The 17,707-nt window shown below is 64.4% G+C and overlaps 1 protein-coding gene across 1 annotated transcript; it reads left to right on the forward strand.

Annotated features, from left to right (window-relative positions):
• Nucleotides 1-806: 806 nt before the first annotated feature.
• On the forward strand, nt 807-16,934 carry CACNA1F (calcium voltage-gated channel subunit alpha1 F). Its single transcript, XM_069774299.1, has 48 exons — nt 807-1,214; nt 1,474-1,717; nt 1,885-1,990; nt 2,678-2,817; nt 2,902-3,044; nt 3,172-3,324; nt 3,524-3,720; nt 3,946-4,049; nt 4,132-4,286; nt 4,375-4,458; nt 4,563-4,650; nt 5,003-5,029; nt 5,227-5,387; nt 5,477-5,702; nt 5,878-6,085; nt 6,531-6,651; nt 6,898-6,979; nt 7,100-7,154; nt 7,239-7,290; nt 7,357-7,489; nt 7,931-8,060; nt 8,293-8,352; nt 8,460-8,566; nt 9,089-9,176; nt 10,026-10,133; nt 10,232-10,284; nt 11,208-11,354; nt 11,469-11,670; nt 11,769-11,927; nt 12,036-12,146; nt 12,254-12,337; nt 12,529-12,549; nt 12,642-12,770; nt 12,863-12,928; nt 13,045-13,136; nt 13,614-13,773; nt 13,885-14,012; nt 14,089-14,185; nt 14,273-14,375; nt 14,502-14,603; nt 14,721-14,851; nt 14,930-15,049; nt 15,148-15,284; nt 15,390-15,527; nt 15,657-15,817; nt 15,902-16,014; nt 16,101-16,370; nt 16,488-16,934. Exons 1-48 carry the CDS (start codon nt 1,187-1,189, stop codon nt 16,737-16,739), a joined length of 5,976 nt encoding a protein of 1,991 aa, XP_069630400.1. The 5' UTR covers nt 807-1,186; the 3' UTR covers nt 16,740-16,934.
• The last annotated feature ends 773 nt before the right edge of the window (nt 16,935-17,707 follow it).

Genomic DNA, 17,707 nt, shown 5'->3' on the forward strand with positions numbered 1-17,707 from the left:
TGGTGAAGGGGGAAATGGTGCCTATGAGGAGTGGCTGAGAGGGAAATGGTGCCCGTGAGGGGTGGTGGAAGGGGAAATGGTGCCCGTCAGGGCTGGTGAAGGGGGAAATGGTGCCTAGGAGGGGCGGCTGAGGGGGAAATGGTGCCCATGAGGGGTGGTGAAGGGGGAAATGGTGCCCGTGAGGGGTGGTGAAGGGGGAAATGGTGCCTGTGAGGGGTGGTGAAGGGGGAAATGGTGCCTACAAGGGGTGGCTGAGGGGGAAATGGTGCCCGTGAGGGGTGGTGAAGGGGGAAATGGTGCTTACGGTGCCCGTGAGAGGTGGTGAAGGGGGAGATGGTGCTTACGAGGGGTGGCTGAGGGAAAAATGATGCCCGTAAGGGGTGGTGAAGAGGGAAACAGTGCCCGTGAGAGGTGGTGAAGGGGGAAATGGTGCTTACGAGGGGTGGCTGAGGGAGAAATCGTGCCTGTGAGGGGTGATGAGGGGGAAATGGCACCTCTTTGGGGTAACTGAGGCAGGAAATGGTATCCATGAGGCTTGAGGGGCAGCTGAGGTAAGAAATGGCGGCAGCACATCCCTCAAATGCGTGTGCCCTCTCCTTGTTCGCTCTCACACGCATCTGCCGCATCCGTGTCCCCGCATTTCTGTGCGTCCCAGCCCTGTTCACCCCATCCACATGCGTGTGCCCGCATCCCTCTTGTAGTTGTGCCCTTGCTCTGCTTACACGCGCGTGTGACGCGGCACGTGGGCAGCGCTGCCCTCCCCGTCTCTGGCACACACACACCCTCGTTAAGCCCTTAATCTCCCAGCAGTGACAAGCCGGGGACCGCAGGACGAGCTGTGGGAAGGGCCTGGGAGCTACCCCAGCACCCACAGACCCCCCCTAAACACCCCTAAACTCCCCCTAAATACCCCCAAACCCTCTTAACTATCCCACCCCCCCAAATACCCACACGCTCTCCCCAAGTACACCCTATATACCCCCTAAATGCTCCTAAACCGTAACAGATCCCCGAAATCCCCTTGAGAGTCTCTCAAGACCATCCAAACACACCCCCCCCAGACCCTGTAGGTACCCTCAGAATACCCCAACCCTATCGGACACCCCTAAAATAATCCCCCCCTGACCCCCTTTGATCCCCTACAGGTACTCCCAGACTTCTGGAAAGATCCCAGACACCCCTCACCATGTCGGAGTCAGAAGAGAACGGAGAGGGTGAGTCCGGTGGTGTCTCAGAGGGGATAGCGGGGTCCTTGGGAAGAAGTGCGGGGTCCCCAATGAGATGGGGGGGTCCCCGAGGGTACGGGGAGGTCCCTGGTCTACGGGATGTGGTGTTCACAGCTGGTCCCTGTGTGTCCAGGGGGTCCTGGAGTTGGAGGGCTTTGCAGGGGGGAGGGTCCAGGAGGGCTTGGGGAGGTCCAGGAAAGTTTTGGGGGGTCCTTGCCCCCTCCCTTGACCACCCCCCCCCCCTCAGGACCCCCCAAGGGGCTGCCATCTTTCGCTGAAGCCATGGGACAGCCCCTGGGGTGGCCGATAGGCGAAGCCAATGGGGGTCCGGCGGGCGGAGGGACCCCACCGGGTCAGCGTCACCGACGTCCCCCCCACACCAAGCACAAGGGTCAGGGCACCGGGGGGGTCCACCGTTCCCCCCGTGCCCTCTTCTGCCTCCGCCTCAACAACCCCATCCGCCGGGCAGCCATCAGCATCGTTGAGTGGAAGTGAGTGGGGTTTTTTTTGGGGACGGGGGGGTCACAGGGAGACATGGCAGTGGGGACAGGGTGCGCCATGAAACCATGGGGATGGGGGGCTGCGGGGATGGAGGGGTGTGGGTTTGGGGGGCACCCCCTCCACCTGCTGCCCACCCTCCTCCCACCCTTACCCCCAGGCCCTTCGACATCCTCATCCTCGCCACCATCTTCGCCAACTGCGTGGCCCTGGGGGTCTACATCCCCTTCCCCGAGGATGACTCCAACGCTGCCAACCACAACCTAGTGAGGACCCCTAATCCCCCCCCAACCCCCCAAAAATAAAGGGGTGCAACCCCCACTTTCACTGGGGCCAGTGTCCTCATCTGGTCGCAGTCAGGCGCTGGTTTAGCTCGTTAAGGGATAACACCACCGCTTAACGAAGCCGCTTTGGGCGCTGGACAGAATTGGGAATGTGGGGGTCTGCCCCGACAGCGGAGTTCCCCCCTCAGTGGGGATGGGGGGGGACAGGGAGGGTCTATGGGGGGGATGCCCGGACACTTTTGGGGGGGGGGGTAGGTAGGTGTCTGTGGGGTGGCAGAGGGCTGCCCGGACGCCTGGGTCCCCTGAAGCGCGTGCCACACGTGTTCCCCTCGCACACGCGTGTGCCGTTGCCTTAAGCCGCTTACGCGGCGCCGGGGTGGGTGCTAATCCCGGCTTAGCCGTCCCGGACGCCTGGGTCCAGGGAGAAAGGGATGATGGGAAGGGTGGTGGGTTGAGGGGTGGGGGGTGTCCCCCAAATAATACTGTCCCTTGTCCCCCAAGAGAAGGTGGGGGGCCATCTTGGGGGGGTGGGGGTGTCCCCAAATGCCCTTGTTCCCTGGGATAAGGGGGTGCTGGGCCACCCCACTGAGCCCCTGAGAGGGAGTGTTATGGGGGTGGGACATCCCCGGATGCCTTGTGTCCCCCCAACTTCCCCCCCCACCCCCCCAGGAGCAAGTGGAGTACGTCTTCCTCATCATCTTCACTGTGGAGACCTTCCTGAAGATCATCGCTTACGGGCTGGTCCTCCACCCCAGCGCCTACATCCGCAATGGCTGGAACCTCCTCGACTTCGTCATCGTCATCGTGGGGTGAGGAATTGTCCCCAAGGGAGGGGAACAGGCAAGGGGGGGGCGGCATGTGCAAATAACCACCCTCCCCAAAATCTCCCTCAGGCTTTTCAGCGTCATCTTGGAGCAGGTGTCCCACAAACCCGGCGAAGCTCACCACATGAGTGGGAAACCGGGGGGCTTCGATGTCAAAGCCCTGCGCGCCTTCCGCGTCCTCCGGCCCCTCCGCCTCGTCTCCGGCGTCCCCAGTGAGATTGGTTTTGGGGCGATAACGTCTGGCGCAGCTTTTTTGGGGGTCGGGGGGGAGGTGGCTGCCCCCCCATCTCCAGCCTCCTGCCAGCCCCTCCCACCCCGCCCCCAACTTCTTCCCCACAGGCCTCCACATCGTCCTCAACTCCATCATGAAGGCCATGGTGCCACTGCTGCACATCGCCCTCCTCGTCCTCTTCGTCATCATCATCTACGCCATCATCGGCCTTGAGCTCTTCATCGGCCGCATGCACAAGACCTGCTTCTTCATCGGATCTGGTAAGGGGGGGGGGGGGCGGGGGGTGTCACTGCGCCCACCTCCTGCACCCCACTTTTGCTCCCAGCGTGCCGGGGGGGCTCCCAGCCCTCCTTACTCTGTTGCTCCGCACACCAGTCCCCTGCACCCCCCCGTAACACCCTGTGGACCTGCCCAAACACCATTTTGGGGGTGCTAAGCCCCCCCTTTGCCCCCCCCCAGACCTAGAATCGGAGGAGGACCCCTCCCCTTGCGCTTTTTCGGGCCACGGCCGCGCCTGCCTGCAGAACAACACCGAGTGCCGGGGCCGCTGGGAGGGTCCCAACGGCGGCATCACCAACTTCGACAACTTCTTCTTCGCCATGCTCACCGTCTTCCAGTGCATCACCATGGAGGGTTGGACTGACGTTCTCTACTGGGTAAGCCCCCCCCAAATCCTTAAGCTCACCCCCCCCGCCCCCCCTGCACTCCCTGAGCCCCCCCAAAATCCTCCCCGGGGCCAGGGCGGATCCCACTGACCGGCGCCTGAGTGTCGATTGCATCACTCCCTGCGCCACTGAGGGGTGGATTTGGGGTCCCCCAACCCCCCACCTGAACAGTGTGTCTCCCCAAAACTTGCCCCAACCCCATCGCCCCCCCTCCAGATGCAGGACGCGATGGGCCATGAGCTACCCTGGATTTACTTCGTCAGCCTTGTCATCTTCGGCTCCTTCTTCGTTCTCAACTTGGTGCTGGGGGTGCTGAGCGGGTGAGGGCATCGTTAGCGTGTTGTTAGCATGTCGTTAGCGTGTCTGGGGGGGGGGTGTGTCACATATTTCTCCACCTCCAAGGGAATTCTCCAAGGAGCGTGAGAAGGCCAAGGCCCGTGGAGACTTCCAGAAGCTGAGGGAGAAGCAGCAGCTGGAGGAAGATCTCCGGGGTTACATGGACTGGATCACCCAGGCCGAAGACCTGGAGGGTGACGAGGACGAGCACGAGAAGCACCGTAAGTGGGCTTGGGGGTGGGGTGCCCCCCCAAAATCCTCAGCACCCCAAAAACCTCCATGGGCTACCCCCCCCACCCCAACCCGCAGGCCTGACCGCCGAGGACCTGATGGGGAAGCGGAAACCGCGGCTGAAGTGGCTCCGGCACGCCAGTCACTCCACCGACACCCACGGTAACGATGTCCCCCCCCTATCCTGGGGTGCCCCCCACCCGCCACGACTTTTCCCTGGATGCCGGGGTCCCCTGCACGATGCTGACCTTTGACCCCCACCCCAGCCAGCCTTCCCGGCAGCGAGACGACGTCGGTGAACACCGAGACGGTGGGCGAGGAGGAGGCGCAGCCCACCGCCTGCGACCGTTGCCTGTAAGCGCCGAAACGGGGGGGCTTGGGAAGCCTCCTGCAACTCTGCGAGGACCCTCTGGGACCCCCCCGGCCCCTCATGGCCCCCTCATGGCCCCCCAGTACCTCCCAGAGCCTCTGGGACCACCCACAGGTTCCTGTGCCCCCCACCCCAGGACCCCAAAACCGACCGCCGCAGCTCCTCAAGGCCATCTGGGACCCCCCCCAATAGCCCCAGGGACCCTCTAAGCCCCCCCCCAGGACCCCAAAACTAACCCTAGCACCCCATCCCCAGGTACCCCAACCCCCCTCCCCCCTTAGTGGCCACAGGGACCCCACCAAATTTTGGGGTAACTCTGCACTTTTCCCTCCCCAGGGGCAAAATTACGAAAACGAAATTCTGGTGAGTGGGGGGGAAAGTGGGGGCTCGACAAAAAGGGAGGGGGGCCACACAGTGGGGGCCCCCCCACCTCAACACCTCCCTCCTGACGGGCTGTTCTCTGTAACCCCAACACCTCCCCTCCGTCCCCAAAATGCCACCGCCTCCCACGTCCCCCTGTCCCCTCCCAACCCCCCCGTACCCCCAAATTCCCCCCCCAGGCGCCGCCTGCGCCGCCTGAACCGCCTGTGGCGCCGACGGTGCCGTGGGGCGGTGAAATCCGTTTCCTTCTACTGGATGGTCTTACTCTTGGTCTTCCTCAACACCCTCACCATCGCCTCCGAGCACCACGGGCAACCCCCTTGGCTCACCCAAACGCAAGGTACAACCCCCTACCCCGCCGAACACCCCCAGATTTTTTTTGGGGGGGGCAGGGTATGGGCGTCTCCTCAACCCCCGCCCCCCAAAAAGCTTACGCCAACAAGGCGCTGCTGTCGTTGTTCGCCGCCGAGATGGTGTTGAAGCTGTACGCCTTGGGTCCCGCCTGTTACTTCGCCAGTTTTTTCAACCGGTTCGATTGTTTCGTGGTGTGCGGCGGGGTGTTGGAAACGGCTTTGGTGGAACGAGGGGCCATGGAACCCCTGGGGATCTCCGTCCTCCGCTGCGTCCGTCTCCTCCGCGTCTTTAAAGTCACCAGGTTGAGGAGTTGGGGGGCGACGCGACGACAACGCGCGGTGAACGCGGTTGACGACGCCCCTCCCCTCCCGGGGCTCCATCAGCCACCCCCCGGCGTGTCGGTGGCGGGGTGGATCTAGTTGAGGCAGGGAAACGGTCCCTTTCCCAGTTCTCCCAGTAACCCCAGCGTCCCATAGGCACTGGGCGTCGCTGAGCAACCTGGTGGGTTCCTTGCTGAACTCCATGAAGTCCATCGCTTCCCTCCTGCTCCTCCTCTTCCTCTTCATCATCATCTTCGCCCTGTTGGGCATGCAGCTTTTCGGGGGACGCTTCAGCTTCGACGAGACCCAGACCAAGCGCAGCACCTTCGATACCTTCCCTCAGGCGCTGCTCACCGTCTTCCAGGTAGCCCCAAATCCTGGGGGGTGGGGGGGACGCCCCCAAATCCTGGGGGAGGGGAGGGTTGGGGGACAGACACGACCCCCAAAAACCTGTGGGAAGACCCCAAAACCCATGGGGTGACCCCAAAACCCATGGGGAGATCCCAAAACCTTTGGGGAGACCCTGAAACCTGTGGGGGACCCCAAAACCTGTGGGGAGACCCTGAACCCCCTAGGGGACCCTAAAACCCATGAGGGACCCCAAAACCTGTGGGGAGACCCCAAAAACCATGAGGTGCCCCCCCCAAACGGGTCCCCTCACCACCCTGTAGTCACTCCGGGGTGATGTTGCGCCCTGACGGAAGAGAACTGGGAGGTGGCAGTGTACTGGGAGCACTGGGAGTACTGGGAAGGGGTGCACTGGGGAGGGATGCTGAGGTTTTGGGGTGACCCCAGTGTTTGGGTCCCAGATCCTGACAGGAGAGGACTGGAACGCGGTGATGTATGACGGGATCATGGCCTACGGTGGCCCCGTCTTCCCCGGAATGCTTGTCTGCGTCTACTTTGTCATCCTCTTCATCTGCGGCAACTGTGCGTGGGCATACTGGGAGCACTGGGACGGGCTGGGAGCGGGGAACCGGCTAACTGGGAGGGACTGGGAAGGCAGCACGGCTGAACTGGGGAGCTGGTGGGAGAGGAGACACTGGAGTTGGGAAATTGGAGTTGAGAGGCAGAGAGCCCAGAAGATGATGACTGGGGAGTGGGAACAAACCCAGTAAGAGGGGCACATACTGGGAGGATACTGGGAGGACAGGTTTAACCCTTTCCTCCCCAAAGACATCCTCCTCAACGTCTTCTTGGCCATCGCGGTCGACAACCTGGCCGACGGTGACAACATCAATTCGGGGGCTGATAAAAAGTGAGTCCGGACCCCTGGGTCCCTTCTTTGGGGGGGGGACGACACCTGGACCCCTGGGTCCTCTGGCTGAGCATCCCCCCCTCCCGCCCCAAATTCCCCCCCTCCAAAAAAAACCCGCAGGGACAAGGCCGGGGAGGTGGAAGCCGGCGCAGGGAGCCAGGACGTGAGCGTGAAGGTGAGGGTGAGCTGAGGGTGAGCCCCCCCCCCCTCCAAAGTGTGCACGGCCCTCGCACGCTCAGCGTGTGCCCCCCCCCCCCAGGTTGAGGGGGAGCAGGAGGAGGAAGAGGAGGAGGAGGAGGGGAGCGAGGAAGGTGAGTGTCACCCACCAGGGGGTGGGTTTTGGGGTGACAGCGTCCGGACGCCTGGGTCCCTTCCAGGTGACGAGGAGGCCGGGGGGGAGCGGGACAGTCTGGGGGGGGCCCGGCTGGAATCCCTGGAGGAGCCCCCCAAATCCAAGGTGGTGCCGATCCCCGAGGGCAGTGCCTTCTTCCTGCTGAGCAGCACCAACCCGTAAGAGAGGGGACTGGGAGCACTGGGAGGACTGGGGGCACTGGGAACCCTGGGAGGACTGGGGCTGAGGACACTAAGAACACTGCGGGGTTGGGAGTGGGGGCACAAGGGACATGGGGGGACTGGGAACACAAACTGGGGGTACTGGGAGCACTGGCACTGGGGGCACTGGGAGGACTGGGAGCACTGGCACTGGGGACACAAGTGACACGGGGTCTGGGAGGGGGGACACAAACTGGGAGCACTGTGTGCACTGGGAGAGGGGCTCTGGGAGCACTGGGCGGCATATGGTGAGGACTGGGGACACTTGCGGGGCAACTGGAGGGAACTGGGACTAACTGGAAGGGGGGAACCCACTGGGGGATGGGCGCCCAGTAAAATGGGACAGAGGGGAGAGGGGAAGCACTGGGAGTAACTGGTGCTGACGCGTGCTCGGCACAGGCTGCGGGTGCGGTGCCACGCCCTCATCCACCACCACGTCTTCACCAACCTCATCCTCGTCTTCATCATCCTCAGCAGCGTCTCGCTGGCCGCCGAGGACCCCGTCCGCGCCCACTCGCCCCGCAACCACGTGGGATACTGGGCAAACTGGGGGGAACTGGGGGGGGCGGGGACTAATTCACCCCATCACCATGTGCAAGACCAGGGATCCGCTCGCCCGGTATTGGGGGGGGTGGGGCAGAAATGTGGGGTGCTGGGAAGAGCTGGGGGGCTTGGGGCAATTCGGGGGGGCCCTGGGGGTGTTTGGGGGGGGGAAGAGGGGGGCACTGGGGGGGAGGGGTCACCCCATTTCCCCCCCCCAGATCCTGGGCTACTTCGACTACGCCTTCACCTCCATCTTCACCGTGGAGATCCTGCTCAAGGTATGCCGGGGGTGTCCCCAGGGTTTTGGGGGGGTCCCCAGGGTTTTGGGGGGGTCCCAAGGGTTTTGGGGGGGGTCCCCAACGTCAGGGTTCACGGCCTCCCCCAGATGACGGCCTTCGGCGCCTTCCTGCACAAAGGCTCCTTCTGCCGCAACTGGTTCAACCTCCTCGACCTGCTGGTGGTCGGAGTCTCCCTCATCTCCTTTGGCATCCAGTGAGCTGGGGTGGGAACTGGGAGGCACTGGGAATGCTGCTGGGGGCTCTCGGTGGCACTGGGAGCACTGCTGGGGCCACTGGGAGCACTGCTGGGGGCACTGGGAGGCACTGGGAGCACTGCTGGGGGCACTGGGAGGCACTGGGATCACTGCTGGGCGCACTGAGAGCACCTTTGAGGGCTCTGGAGCCACTGGGAGGCACTGGGAGTGCCACTGGGGGCATTGGAAAGCACTGGGAGTGCCACTGGATGAAGTGGGGGCACTGGGAATGTCACTGGGGGTACTGGGAGGCACTGGGACCACCATTGGGCAGACTGGGAGTGCCACTGGGACCACTGCTGGGGCCAGCAGGGAAACTGGGAATGCAACTGGGGGCACTGGGAGGGTACAAGGAATGCCACTGGGAGTACTGGGAGCAGTGCTGGAAACACTGGAAGGCAGTAGGGGCATTGCTGGGAGCATTACTGGGAAGCGCTGGGAGTGTTAATGGGAGCACTGGTGTCCCCTGACGCCCATGGCAGCTCCAGCGCCATCTCGGTGGTGAAGATCCTGCGGGTCCTGCGCGTCCTGCGGCCCCTGCGAGCCATCAACCGCGCCAAGGGCCTCAAGGTGTGGCACTGGGAGCACTGGGAGGCACTGGGGGACACCCAGCAGCGCCTGTGGCCTGCTGCAGGCTGTACCGGTGGGACTGGGAGCGCTGGGGCCCCCGTGTGGGGTGTTACTGGTGTCACTGGGGCGATGGGACTGGGAGCACGGGTGTCTCCGGCGCACGGTGCTGCTGGTGGCGCGGGTGACATTGGTGGCATGGGTGTCCCGGTCTCCCTGATGGCCGGGTGTCCCCAGTGTCCCTGGCATCCAGGTGTCCAGCTGTCCTCGTGTCCGGCTGTCCCTGACGTCCCCCTGTCACGGGTGTCCCATGTCCGGCTGTCCCTGACGTCCCCCTGTCACGGGTGTTCCCATGTCCGGCTGTCCCTGACGTCCCGCTGTCACGGGTGTTCCTGTGTCTGGCTGTCCCCGTGTCCGGCTGTCCCTGACGTCCCCCTGTCACGGGTGTCCCATGTCCGGCTGTCCCTGACGTCCCGCTGTCATGGGTGTTCCCGTGTCCAGCTGTCCCCGTGTCTGGCTGTCCCTGACATCCCCCTGTCACGGGTGTTCCCATGTCCGGCTGTCCCTGACGTCCCCCTGTCATGGGTGTTCCCGTGTCCGGCTGTCCCTGACGTCCCCCTGTCACGGGTGTCCCATGTCCGGCTGTCCCTGACGTCCCGCTGTCACGGGTGTTCCCGTGTCTGGCTGTCCCTGACGTCCCCCTGTCACGGGTGTTCCCATGTCCGGCTGTCCCCGTGTCCGGCTGTCCCTGACGTCCCCCTGTCACGGGTGTTCCCATGTCCGGCTGTCCCCGTGTCCGGCTGTCCCTGACGTCCCTCTGTCACGGGTGTCCCGGTGTCCCTCTGTCCCCAGCACGTGGTGCAGTGCGTCTTCGTGGCCATCCGCACCATCGGGAACATCATGATCGTGACCACGCTGCTCCAGTTCATGTTCGCCTGCATCGGGGTGCAGCTCTTCAAGGTGTGAGGGGGGAACCCCCCCCCAACCCCCCCACCCCTGGGGGTCCCCCTGACCCCTCCAGGGGGTCGGGGTCTCCCTGACCCCCCCCATTTCCCCAGGGCAAGTTCTACAGCTGCACCGACGAGGCCAAGCACACGCCAGGAGAGTGCAAGTGGGTGCTGGCCCCTCCCTGACTGACCCCTCCCCCCCACACCCCCAAACTGACACACACCCCCCTCCCCCACTGCCCAAGTGATCCCCGACCAAGGGTGAGTGTGGGCTGAGAGAGTGTGAGTGTAGGCCGTGAGTGCAGGCTGAGTGTGCATTGAGTGACTATGAATGTAGGCTGAGTGTGAGTGTAGGCTGCGAGTGTGGGCTGAGTGTGCATTGAGAGTGAGTGTGAGTGTAGGCTGTGAGTGCAGGCTGAGTGTGCAGTGAGTGAGTGTAGGCTGAGTGAGTTAGGCTGTGAGTGCGGGCTCAGTGTGCATTGAGAAGTGAGTGTGAGTGCGGGCTGAGTGCGTGCGTAGGCTGAGTGAGTGTAGGCTGTGAGTGCGGGCTGAGTGTGCAGTGAGTATGAGTGCAGTTTCAGTGTAACTTGAGTGTGAGTGTAGATGTGACTGCAGCTTGAGTGTGAGTGTAGGCTGAGTGCCAGTGTAGCTTGCGTGTGAGTGTACACTGAGTGTGAGTGTAGCTTGAGTGAGAGTTTAAATGTGAGCATAGGCTGAGTATGAGTGTAGGCTGAGTGAGTGTAAACCTAAGTGTAAGTGGCGTGTGAGCGTAGGCTGAGTGTCAGTGTAAACGTGAGTGTAGGCGGAGTGTGAGGGTATGCTGAGTGTGAGCATAGCTGGAGTGTGAGTGTAGCGTGACTGCGCCTGTAGACATGTGCGTAGGCTGTGACCTCAGCTTGGGTGTGATTGTAGGGTGTGAACCGAGTGTGAGCGCACGTGGAGCAAGCACGGGGGCCGTCCCTGTGTCCGTGTCCCCTGCCCAGCTGACGGCCGCGGGCAGGGGCTCATTCGCGGTGCCGTGGCGGTGTCACCCCCCCTGCGGCGCGGGTGTCCCCTACCCACGGTGTCCGTCGTGTCCCCCCCACAGGGGCACCTTCCTGGTGTACAAGGACGGGGACGTCTCCCACCCCTCGGTGCGGGAGCGCCTCTGGCACAACAGCGACTTCAACTTCGACAACGTGCTGGCGGGGATGATGGCGCTCTTCACCGTCTCCACCTTCGAGGGCTGGCCCGCGTGAGTCACCTGGGGCAGGGCTGGGACGATGACACCCGGACCCCGCGTTGGGGGGTACCTTGCGGACCACCGCTGTCTGCTGTTTTGTGTGTGTGTGTGTGTCCCCATCCCCAGGCTGCTGTACAAGGCCATCGACGCCAACGCCGAGGACCAGGGTCCCATCTACAACTACCGGGTGGAGATCTCCATCTTCTTCATCGTCTACATCATCGTCATCGCCTTCTTCATGATGAACATCTTCGTCGGCTTCGTCATCATCACCTTCCGGGCGCAGGGGGAGAGCGAGTACCGCAACTGCGAGCTGGACAAGAACCAGGTGCCCGGGGACGCTGCGGCGTCGCCTCGTCGCCCCGCTCCCCGCAGGCGGCGGCATCCCCTGTGGCAGCCGGCTGTGTGTGTGTGTCCCCCCCGCAGCGACAGTGCGTGGAGTACGCCCTGAAGGCGCAGCCGCTGCGGCGCTACATCCCCAAGAACCGCACCCAGTACCGCGTCTGGGCCATGGTCAACTCCACCGCCTTCGAGTACATCATGTTCGTCCTCATCCTCCTCAACACCATCGCCCTGGCCGTCCAGGTGGGGCACACGGGGACCCGGTGGGGGTGGGGGGTTGGTTGGGGACACCTGGGGACCCTCAGGGGTCTTGAGGGGGGGGCAGCTAAGGACATCCCCCCTCCCCTAAAGCACTACGAGCAGTCCAAGCCCTTCAACTACGTGATGGACCTGCTCAACATGGTGTTCACGGGGCTCTTCACCATCGAGATGGTGCTCAAGATCATCGCCTTCAAACCCCGGGTAGGCTCGTGCGAGGGGTTGGGGCGGGGAGGGTGTGCGTCGCACGAGGAGGTGGGGGGTGTCGCACGAGGAGGGGGTGGCCCTCACCATTCCCCCCCCGTACGCAGCACTACTTCTGCGACGCCTGGAACACCTTTGACGCCCTCATCGTGGTGGGCAGCGTGGTGGACATCGCTGTCACCGAGGTCAACGTGAGTCACCACCCCCCCTTTTTTCCCGGGGGGGGTCCCCTGAATCTGGGATGGGGGTTTTTTTTTGGGGGGGGGGCCAGTCCTGGACACCTGCATCCCGTCGTCCCCCCCCGCCATGTCCGTGGTGCTCGTGTACATCTGTCTGTCTCCATCCATCTCCATCTGTGGTTCCTCACGCCTGTGTGCGACAGAACGGGGGTCACGTTGGTGAGGTACGGGGGTGTCCTCCAGCGCGGGGGGGGGGGGCGGCGCAGGAGTTTTGGGGTCCCCTCACCCCCCCGCCGCCCTCTCCCCCCCCCCCCAGAGCTCGGAGGACAGCTCCCGCATCTCCATCACCTTCTTCCGGCTCTTCCGGGTGATGCGGTTGGTGAAGCTGCTCTCCAAGGGCGAGGGCATCCGCACCCTGCTCTGGACCTTCGTCAAGTCCTTCCAGGTGGGACGTCGCGGGATGGGGGGGGGACGGGGACACTGGGGGGGGCGGGCATGACACCTTACCCCCCCCACTTCGCCCCCCCCCCCCGCCAGGCCCTGCCCTACGTCGCCCTCCTCATCGCCATGATCTTCTTCATCTACGCCGTCATCGGCATGCAGGTGAGGGGCCTCCTGCGAGAGACGCGCTCCCCCTGCCCCGGCCCCGCCGTGCGAGGGGGGGTCCCGCAAGCCCCCAGCCCCCCCCACCATGTCCTTCCCCCCCCCCCCCCCCCCAGACCTTCGGGAAGGTGGCGCTGCAGGATGGGACCCAGATCAACCGCAACAACAACTTCCAGACCTTCCCCCAGGCCGTGCTGCTGCTCTTCAGGTGGGGTCGCGCCCTATGGGGGCCCTATGGGATCCGGGGGGGGGCTCTGGGTTTCCTATGGTATCTGGGGGGGGGGGGCCTCTAAGGTCCCGGCTGGCTCCCTATGGGACCTGGGGTGTCCTGTCAGGCTCTTTATTGGGTCCCTGTGGAGTTCCTCCTTGGGGTCTGTGGGTCACAACGCGGTTCCTATAGGACCCCTATAGGGTCCTCCTGGGGTGCGCACGGGGTCCCTGTGGGCTCTGTGCCCCCCCCCCCGAGTCCCTATAGCGCCCACGGCTCCCCGTGGGGTTCCTGTAGGCGCTCCTGGGGCCTGCGCGTCCCTGCAGGGTTGCTCTGTAGGGCACCTCTACCCCATCTATAGGGGAGGCCTGGTGGGAGGGCACACCAGGCGTGGGGGTGGCGGGGGGGGGGGTCCTGCAGGGGCCCTATAGGGTCCGGAGGGGCCCTATAGGGTCACGCCGGGCGTGTGGGGCGCAGGTGCGCCACAGGGGAGGCCTGGCAGGAGATCATGCTGGCCAGCCTGCCGGGCAAGCGCTGCGACCCCGAGTCGGACGCGGGACCGGGCGAGGAGTTCACCTGCGGCAGCAACTTCGCCATCGCCTACTTCATCAGCTTCTTCATGCTCTGCGCCTTCCTGGTGAGCCCCACGGCTCCCCGGTGGGCCGCCACGCAACGCCGCTCGGCCCCTCGCAACGACGACAGCAACAAGAGTCCCTGGGGGGGCTCCTGACCGCCTCCCCCCCCCCAGATCATCAACCTCTTCGTGGCTGTGATCATGGACAACTTCGACTACCTGACGCGCGACTGGTCCATCCTGGGCCCCCACCACCTGGACGAGTTCAAGCGGGTCTGGTCCGAGTACGACCCCGCTGCCAGGTCTGTCACCGTCACAACGTCACCGTCGTGTCCCCCCGAGCCATCCGGGGCTCCCCGTGACCCCCCCGTCTCACAGGGGCCGCATCAAGCACCTGGATGTGGTGACGCTGCTGCGCCGGATCCAGCCCCCCCTGGGCTTTGGGAAGCTCTGCCCCCACCGAGTCGCCTGCAAGGTCAGCCTCCAGAGGGGACGGGGACGGGGGGGCTGGATGCCTGATTCCCCCCCCATCACCCTCCCCCCCCCCCCCCCCCCCCCCCAGCGCCTGGTGGCCATGAACATGCCTCTCAACTCGGACGGGACCGTGACCTTCAACGCCACCCTCTTCGCCCTGGTGCGCACTTCCCTCAAGATCAAGACGGAAGGTTGGGAACTGGGGGGGGCCCGAGGTCCCCCACGGGACAGTGGGGTGTGACGAGTCAGGGTGGGGGCACCCCTGGATTCCCCGCTGTGTGTTGTCGTCCCCCCCTCCCCGCCCCCCTCCCCGCCAGGGAACCTGGACGTGGCCAACAAAGAGCTGCGCGCCGTCATCAAGAAGATTTGGAAGAGGACGAAGCCCAAGCTGCTGGACGAGGTGATCCCCCCGCCCGAGGGTGAGCGAGCGTCCCCGTGTGTGTGTGTGTGTCCCCCAGACACCCTTGGGGGGGGGGTCACCCCTGGGGGACCCAGCACCCCTGACGCTGCCGTGCCTCCCCCCTCCTCTCCCCCAGAGGAAGAGGTCACCGTGGGCAAGTTCTACGCCACCTTCCTGATCCAGGACTATTTCCGCAAATTCCGGCGGCGGAAGGAGCGGGGGATGCTGGGCCCCAACGCTGGCCCCAGCAACGAGTGTGCGCTCCAGGTGTGGGGGGCACCCCCCTGGGGGTGGGGCTGTGGGGAGGGGTGGGGGTGGCCGCCGTGACACCCCCCCCCTCCCCAGGCCGGGCTGCAGACGCTGCAGGCGCTGGGCCCTGAGATGCGGCGGGCGCTGAGCTGCGACCTCGAGGGCGACGACGACGAGGGACCGGCCGCCACCGAGGAGGAGCAGCTGACCTACGCCGTAAGCCCCGCCCCTCGCCTCCGGGCCACGCCCACCGACCCCACCCTTGCCTCGGTGGCCACGCCTGCCAATACAAAGCTCCGCCCCTCTGCCCGCAGGCTCCCGAGACCCTGTACGGCTCCGCCCCCAGCCCCCCCCTCCTGGGGGAGCCCCCCCCGGCCGGCAGCCCGGCCCCCACCGAGGGGGAGGACCCCGCGCCCCTTCCCCACATCGTCCCCAGTCGCCTCGGCAGCAGGTAGGGGCACCGGTGGGGCGGAGGGACCTTGGGGGTCCCCGCGGGGAAGGGAGGGGGGGGGGTCCCTGGGGGGGCAACAGGGGTCCTGACGGCCCTGTGTGGCAGGCGGCGCTCGGAGGCGGGGGGCCAGGAAGAGCCAGGCCCCCCCGAGGACGGGGAAGAGCCGGGGGGGGAGCCGGGCGACATCAGCCACGAAGAGGACCCGGAGGGCTCGGCCCCCCGCCACCGGTGGGGCGGGGACAGGTATCGCCACACCCGTGGCCGCCGTAACACCTGGGGGACACCCCCCCCGCCCCGCTCCCCAACCCTTGGGGAGGGGGGTCCCTATAACCTGGGGAAATGCCCCCAAACTCCTCCTGTCCCCGTCCCCAGACCGCTGGGGACCGTTCCCGCCCCCCTGCCCCCGCGCTGGGCGGGAGAGGGGCCGCGGGGGGGGTCGCTGCCGCTGCCCTCCCGGCGCTTCGCCCTCCACAACGGGACCCTCGAAGGGCAGCAGCTCAAGCGGCGCCGGCTCCTGCCTCCCACCCCCGCAGGTAAGGGCGGGGCCTGCGGGAGGGGGGCGGGGCTTACGGCGAGGGGGCGGGGCCTCCGTCGAGACACCCCGCCCCCTTCCCCAGGCCGGAAGCCCTCCTTCACCATCCAGTGCCTGCGGCGCCAGGGCAGCTGCGAGGACGAGCCCATCCCGGGCACCTACAACCCCTCGGGCCCCCCCGGCCCCGCGCGGCCCCAGGTACCACCACGCGTGACACACACACACGCGTGTCACACACAGACACGCACAGAGCACTGACCTCCTCCTCCTCCTCTCCCCGCCAGGGCTACGGCAGCTCCGAGACTTGGCGCCTGGGGGGCTCCTCGCACGCCTGGGCCACGGCCCCCACCCGCGGCCACGTCCTCTACGCGCCCCTCATCCTGGTGGAGGGAGGACCGGCGCCGGGGGTGTCGGCGGGAGGAGGCGGGGGGAGCCTCCCCCCGCTCTCACGCTGGTTCGTGGGGGACCGCGGTCCCCCCGGCCCCCTCCGCCTGCGACCCTGCGGACCTCGGGACAGGCTGGGCCGCGGCTCCGCGGACAGCCTGGTGGAAGCCGTGAGTGCGGGGCGGGACCCGGCGGGGGGGACGACGACGGACGGGAACGGAATTCCACCCCCCCCCGCCACCACCAGCCCCACCGCACCGGTGCCAGCTCTGCCTCCCGCCCCGCAGGTGCTCATCTCCGAGGGGTTGGGGCTGTTCGCCCGCGACCCCAAATTCGTGGCGGTGGCCAAACGAGAGATCGCCGACGCCTGCGACATGACGATGGACGAGATGGAAAGCGCCGCCACCGACCTCCTCACCCGCCGGCGTCCCACGCCCCCCGCCGCCACCGCCGCCGTTTACAGCGACGAGGAGCCGCTGCGGCCGCCGGCGGAGGAGGAGCTGGCCGACGAGATGGCGTGTGTGGGCGGCGGGCTCTAGGACCCCGCAGCTGCCGGACGGAGGCGCTTGCGAGGGGTCACTGGGGACGGGACGGGGGCTTTACCTCGAAAAGAGGAGGGTTTTCCTCCAAAAAAAGGACTGTTTTCCTCAAAAAAAAGAGATTTACCTCAAAAAAAAGGAGGGTTTTCTCAAATAAAGGAGGGGTTTCCCTCAAAAAAAGGAGGGGTTTACCTCAAAAAAAGGAGGGGGTTCCTCAAATAAAGGAGGATTTTACTTCAAAAAGAGGGTTTTACCTCAGAAAAAAGGAGGGATTTGCCTCAGAAAAAAAGGAGGGCTTTTCCTCAAAAAAAGGATGGCTTTACCTCAAAAGGAGGGGGTTCCTCAAAAAAAGGAGGGGTTTACTTCAAAAAAAGGGAGGGTTTTCCTCAAAAAAAGGAGAGTTTTACCTCAAAAAAAAAAAAAAAAGGGTTCTACGTCAAAAAAAGGGGAAGGATTTCCTCAAAAAAGGAGGGGGTTACCTAAAAAGTTTTCCTCAAAAAAAGGGAGGGTTTTCACTCAAAAGGGGGAGGGGTTTCCTCAGGAAAAGTGATATTTACCTCAAAAAAGGAGGGTTTCTCAACAAAAAAGAATGTTTTTCCTCAAAAAGGAGGGGGATACGACCAGATAACAGTTTTATCTCAGGAAAAGGGATATTTATCTCGGGGTGGGGATCCTCAAAAGAGGAGGGGTTTTCCTCAAAAAAAGGCATATTCACCTCACAGAGGGAGATTTTTACCTCAGAAAAGGGGTTTTTACCTCAGAAAAGGTAAATTTTACCCCACAGAGGAGCATTTTACCTCAAAAAAATAAGGGTTTTACCTCAAAAAAAACCCCAAACCCAAAAATGGTGTATTCACCTCAGGGAGGGGGATTTTACCTCACTGAGTATAGTTTTACCTCAGGAAATGTAGATTTTACCTCACAGAGGAGGGTTTTACCTCAGAAAAGGGGATTTTTACCTCAGGAAA

The sequence above is a fragment of the Haliaeetus albicilla genome, chromosome 29, assembly GCF_947461875.1.
Source record: "Haliaeetus albicilla chromosome 29, bHalAlb1.1, whole genome shotgun sequence".
NCBI classification, from domain to species: Eukaryota; Metazoa; Chordata; class Aves; order Accipitriformes; family Accipitridae; genus Haliaeetus; species Haliaeetus albicilla.